This window comes from Peromyscus eremicus, chromosome 14, assembly GCF_949786415.1.
Source record: "Peromyscus eremicus chromosome 14, PerEre_H2_v1, whole genome shotgun sequence".
Classification (NCBI taxonomy): Eukaryota; Metazoa; Chordata; class Mammalia; order Rodentia; family Cricetidae; genus Peromyscus; species Peromyscus eremicus.
The window spans coordinates 81,680,469-81,686,468 of NC_081430.1; the positions used below are offsets into that span (position 1 = coordinate 81,680,469).

Consider the following 6,000-nt stretch of genomic DNA (forward strand, 5'->3'; position numbering starts at 1 on the left):
ATTCTGTTGTGTGTCCTCAAATCATAGTTTCATTTAATAAGGTGGTTATTATAGAGGGAGCACCATATTCTTGTAATGGTATAAATGTGTCATTCTTCCACCAGTATCGCTCTTTTAATATTTTGAAGAATAAACATAAGACTCTCTTCTCTGCTTATAATTATAGATTTAATACTTACATAGCCAAGTATGCTAGATTTCTGTAATCCTAGCACTTGGGAGGCTGAAGCAAAGAATCACAAGTTTGAAGGCACCCTAGGTTGCATAGCATGGGGGTGGGGGCGTGGGAAGCAACTTCTAAGTTGTCTTTATCGATTATGATCCCAGGATAAAAAGCTTAGCCAGACAGTAAGGGCGCATGCCTTTAACCCCCAGCACTCAGGAGGCAGAGGCAGGGTGATCTCTTAAGTGAGTGTATAGAGCAAGTTCCAGGACAGCCAAGGCTGCACAAAGAAACCCTGTCTCGAAACTCACCCTCAAAAAAGAAAGCCAGGCATGGTGGCGCTTATCTTTAATTCTAGCATTAGGGAGGCAGACAGATCTCTGTAAGTTCCAAGCCTTCCAGAGCTATACAGTGAGACCCTGCCTGCCTCAACACAGAGCACACTCCCGTCAGGCACAAGAATTTTTTTTTACCATTTAGAGGTTTTGTACAACTTTATAACAGCAGATATTTGTTTCTTTTAGGTTATGGCACATAGTTCACCTCAGAGCATTTTAGATGATGTTGCCATGGTAAGTTAGAAAAATACTGTTATGTTAATATTTCTCTGAACAATCTGCTATATAAATTTTATACTGAAAAATCAAAATTCGTAATTGCATTTGATTTTTGTATTATGGTCAGTGGTTACTTCTATTGAACACTGTGATTTTATAAGCAGAGGGAGGGAAGGGGTTTGCATTTTAAATGAGAAAAAAATGCTGCATTTAATATGAGGGCCTGTTATGAAGAGAAGAAAACAATTTGAGTAGAATTGGTAGTTTGAGTGAATTAAGGACTGGTAGGCCAATGCAGTTGTGGAAGATTAGTTAGAATTAAGCAACTGGGAAAAGGTTACTATCAGAGAATAAGATAATAAGAAAGGAGAGCTGGGAATGGCATTGCATTCTTTAAATCCCAGAACTTTGGAGACAGAGGCAGGTGGATTAAGCTCAGCCTGGTCCCCTTAGACTCTGTCTCATGAAAGTAAAACAAGAAGAAAATTAGTATATTAGTACTAATGATGGCAATTGCGTATCATATATCCTTGGGAATCCCTAAGATCATTGAGCCATGGATTAGAGAAAAATACTGGAGCTAGTTTTCAGTACCATGGCATGTGTGTTCTTACTCCAAACAAATAAACATACAGGTAATTTTAACAATTACTATTTAAAAAAAGCTATCATGGGTTGGCAGGCACATGTGGATAAGACCTCTTACTGTCTAGTATGATGCTTTGCAAGCAATATAGTAGAACTGTGCTTATGCAGGCATACCCACTCATTAGACCAGACACACACACACAAAAAAAATGGAACTGTAAAAATTACTGTTCTAGGGGCTGGAGAGATGGCTCAGAGGTTAAGAATTAAGAATAATGGCTGCTTTTCCAAAGGTTCTGAGTTCAATACCCAGCAACCACATGGTGGCTCAAAACCATCTGTAATGAGATGCGGTGCCCTCTTCTGGCCTGCAGCCATATATGCAGGCAGAACACTGTATACATAATAAATAGATAAATAAATCTTTTAAAAAAATGACCGTTCTTGTGCATACAGTCAGATAGCTCAAAGTGCTTTCTGCTTAAGCATAAGTTCTGTACCCATACCCAAAAATCTACTTAAAATGCTGAGTGTGGTGTTATGCCCTAATGATCCGAGCACTGGGGAGGTGGAGACAGCAGATCATTGGAGCTTGTCAACCCTTTCCTAATTGGTAAGTCCCAGGTCCTAGTGAGAGATCTTGTCTGGAAAAACAAAGGGGACATCTCCTTGGATGACATGACTTCTGCTTTCCATGAACTAGCACTCCCTCACCCCCCCACACCAGAATACCAGAATAAAAGCTGGAGAGATGGATAATCGATAAGAACACTTAATGCTTGATCATGAGAACCATGTTGTAAGTCAGGCACAAATACTTTTAACTCCAACAGACACATACACATACAAGTAAATGAATGTACAAATGATTTTTTTTTTTTTAAAGTTAAAGGGCCTTGTAAATGCTTCTTAGGTATTTAAGATAGTTTTTTAGCTCAAGTAGTACTTTATTCCTGATAAAAAATACGGTGTTTTTACATAACAATCTTTTATTGCATATTTTGTAATTTGTGTTACAAGATCCTTCTCAAACTTAGTTGAAATAATGGCCCAGAAACGTGTTTAAAAGAAGCTTAAAGAGGCTGCTGCTGCTGCTTCTTTTTTTTTTTTTTTTAAATAAAAGCCTGCATTTAATAGCAGATTGAGCCACAGCCACAAGGCCAAACTGTACATAGACCAGCAGCCCCTAAGAGTAGAACAAGGCAAGACCAGCCATGTCTAAGATAGCAGCTCAAAGGGCAGAGATGGGGGGCATTACATAGGCCCCCTCCCCCAACATCTCATCCTATAAAATGTCCCAGTGAGTCCCCAGAGTACACGCAGGCATCAATCCATCAGGGCAAAACCACAGGATTCACTCTCAGTTGACTTGCAAAAATCAAAAGCTTGGCTTGGTGGCACGCATCCGCAATCCCCGAGCTTAGCATGTGGAGGCGGGAGGATCAGGAAGAGTTCAAGGTTATCTACGGCCAGACAGTGAGTTCAAGGCTAGCCTGTGCTACACAACAGCATGTCTCAAGAAGACACAAATCAATCAACCAGTCAATCTCTGCCCTTAAAGAGGCTTCTAAGTTCAGTGGTAGAGCACTGGCTAGCGCAAGGCCCTGGGTTCAATCCTCAGCTCAAAAAAAAAAAAAAAAAAAAAAAGGCTTCTAGCTGCTTTTGAGCATTTACTGATCACCATGTAACAAGTACTCACTTGCAGTTATTAATTTTAATTCCCACAGTAGTACTACTGGTATGATAGAGCAAAATTTCTTACATTTTATATGTAAGGGAACTGAGGCTTAGTGAGCTTAAAGTGACTCAGCCAAGGACACTTTTAGTTGATGGTAAAATTTAATAGATGTTAAAGATTTGAACCTAGTTTTACTAGGGTTTATGTTCTCAAAATTCTTAGAGGCAGTTTAGGGAAGAAACCAGATAATAAGTTGCTTTCCACTCAACAAGTGATAGCCTAGAGTGTCTTCCTGGTGTCTTTAAGGAAGTAAGGTCTTCCATTACTGTTAACAGCAGCCCTTGGGGCAAAGCCTTATGGCTGTAGGCTAAAGGCAGGAATAATATTGGGAACATTATGTAGTAATTAAATCCTAAGGAGATAGGAAAATAACCTGGTTTCTTCATTTAACAGTAGGAAATGATAGCCAGTATTCTTGTATCCGGTGGCATCAATAGTCACTTAATCTTGTTTACTGCATTCTAGAGACCATAGTAAATTCTCATACAATGCTTAATTCAATGTCACATAATAAGCATTTGTTAAATGTTAGGTAAGATAAGTCTGGTTTGGGATAAATAAAATTACTCTATTAAGATACATAATTGTATATTTAAGTTCTTCATAAATTATTCTTCATGGCAAGCTTTTGCTTTACTTATGAAGTAATTTGGCCAGACATATATCAATGTAATGTCTATAAAATTAACAGCAAAATAAAAGTTGTATCCAAAAAGTATTATTGGAGGCAAGAGTGGTGCCATATGCCTGTAATCCCAACACTTGGAAAATGTGGAAGCAGGAGCTCAACCTTGTTTTCATTGAAGTTTAGGTCTAGCCTGGGCTTTGTGTCTCAAAATTAAACCAGTAAACAAAAGTATAATGGAATTATTATTTATTAAGTCATGGGATTTGGCTGAATCATTATCTTTCTTTTGGTAACTTAAATGTTCTGTATTTTTCATACTGGACAATTTTTCTTTAGGCCATTATGTTGATTGTGTTTGGTGGGTAAGAATTTGTATGTTACTGCCAATTTGACATACCACTAATTATATGTTTTACTGTCTTTTGTCTTCTAGGTACTAGATGAAGAAGCAGAAGTTTTTATAGTCAAAATGTGGAGATTATTGATATATGAAACAGAAGCCAAGAAAATTGGTCTTGTGAAGTAAAACTCTTTTTACATTCAGTTACATTTCAGATGTATTCTTTCACACCCTTCAAAGAACTTTGAATTTTCTGTGTCTTCAAAGACATTTGTGAGATCTGTAATTTTTTTTAATGTAGAAAATGTGAATTCTTTTGTCTTCTAATTTGTTGGTGCCCTGTGTACGCACTTGGTTGTAAAGTCCTCTAAATCCCTGGTTCTCTTTATACTCACCAGGTACAAATTGCTGGTGTTTTATAAGCTGCAGCTACTGTACACAGCCTATCTCATGTAATCTTGTTCTGCTGATTTGTTCCTTGTAAATATTGAAATGACTCCCCAGTTCTTTTGCAGGATTCCACCTAATATTAAAACTGTACTGTATAGGCACCAACATGAATAATTTTAATACTAGTCATACCCATTACCATCTCATCTCACTCCCCTGATCAGAAATGGCAAGCCCTTGTAAAGGCATGGAGTTTAAAATTAGAGTGCAAAAACTAGCAGACAGTCATTCCTAATGTATCTCTGTATTGATGTGTTCATGTGAATGTATGTATAAAAGTCTTTTTTAAATTTCCTTTGGTGGGCTCCCTTAAACAGTTTGTAATTCACCAATAGACTCATAAAGGAAAAGTGATAATTGTGCCAACCCAAGTAACTAGTAAAATTACGGTGTGAGTTTCCCAGAGCGTGGTATTCTGCAGTGAGCAACAGTCTGATAAACCAGATTTGTGTTTCTCTGTGAAATAGGATGATCTCTTATGATCTCTTGTGAATAGGATGATACATCATAGTCTTACCTCTTCCTCCAACTTGATGGCTCAGAATTGAAGCAGATTCTTAAGTTCTGGAGCATTTTACTCAATACATTTTCAACTTAACTTGTCTTTGTTTAATTTGAGTGTATTCCTTTTAATAAAACAAAATTAATTCCAAAAGTATAAGGGAGGGGAGGAGCCCACCTTCTTTAAAACAAATGACCAGGGGGTACCTCAGTGGAAGAGCTTACTATGCTTAGTATGAAAGAGGGTCTGGGTTCTGTCCCTAGCACCAATAAATAAGTAAATAAGGTAAGTTTACAAAAGAGATTTTGACAAAACAAAATAATTCACCATGGTAGTTAACTGTTTACATCTTTCTTCCAAAGATACATCATTCATGGCAGTTTCTTGCCCATAAATTTTTATTACTGGTCATCATACTTTAAATATATTGATGACATGTTTAGAGAAATCCTTGGACTTTATTAGTAATTCAGAAGATCACCAGGGGACAAAATTTATTTGAAAAGTACCAAGTTCTAAACAGTTCTTATAACAAATAAGGTGCAGCTGTTGCCATGTTTGTTTATTAAAAGGTAAAAACTGACTTGTTAGGATAATGTAACTGTGAGCTTGAGTTACTAAGTTTTTCTTTTCTTTTTCTTTTTTTTTTTTTTAAACATCTTGAGGACATCCAAAACATTGTTAATGTTGAACCTTGACGTGGCTTCATTATGTAAATATTTCAGTTATTAAAAATGTATATATTTGATCTTGGAGATGCTTTCTTTGAGTCTTATAAATAAATGGCATTATGTTACAATTGTGTAGTGCATATTCTAGAAAAAAACCTGTAACTGAGCTGAAGTTTTTAAATGAATTTTTATGGTATCAGAAGATCAAAGAGACCATATTCACCTTATTTTGGATGAGGCTATCATCCATGGATATCTCTACATAGTTTTGAATATATTTTAAATTTTGGTTTCTCAAGGGAAAGTTCATACAGATCACCCTTCCAATTATAAATTTATTAGCATTTTATCATATTTATCCCA

General features: G+C 36.5%; 1 protein-coding gene across 4 annotated transcripts in view; it reads left to right on the forward strand.

The window, feature by feature from the left end:
* Positions 1 to 5,765, forward strand: part of Rbm25 (RNA binding motif protein 25) — a 78,665-nt gene extending 72,900 nt beyond the window's left edge. For all 4 annotated transcript variants that reach the window (XM_059280038.1, XM_059280040.1, XM_059280039.1 and 1 more), the window contains 2 exons: positions 688 to 735; positions 4,108 to 5,765. In XM_059280038.1, the coding sequence (XP_059136021.1) occupies positions 688 to 735; positions 4,108 to 4,200 (141 nt within the window). In that variant the 3' untranslated portion in view covers positions 4,201 to 5,765. The remainder of the gene's footprint in view (positions 1 to 687; positions 736 to 4,107) is intronic.
* Positions 5,766 to 6,000: the final 235 nt, after the last annotated feature.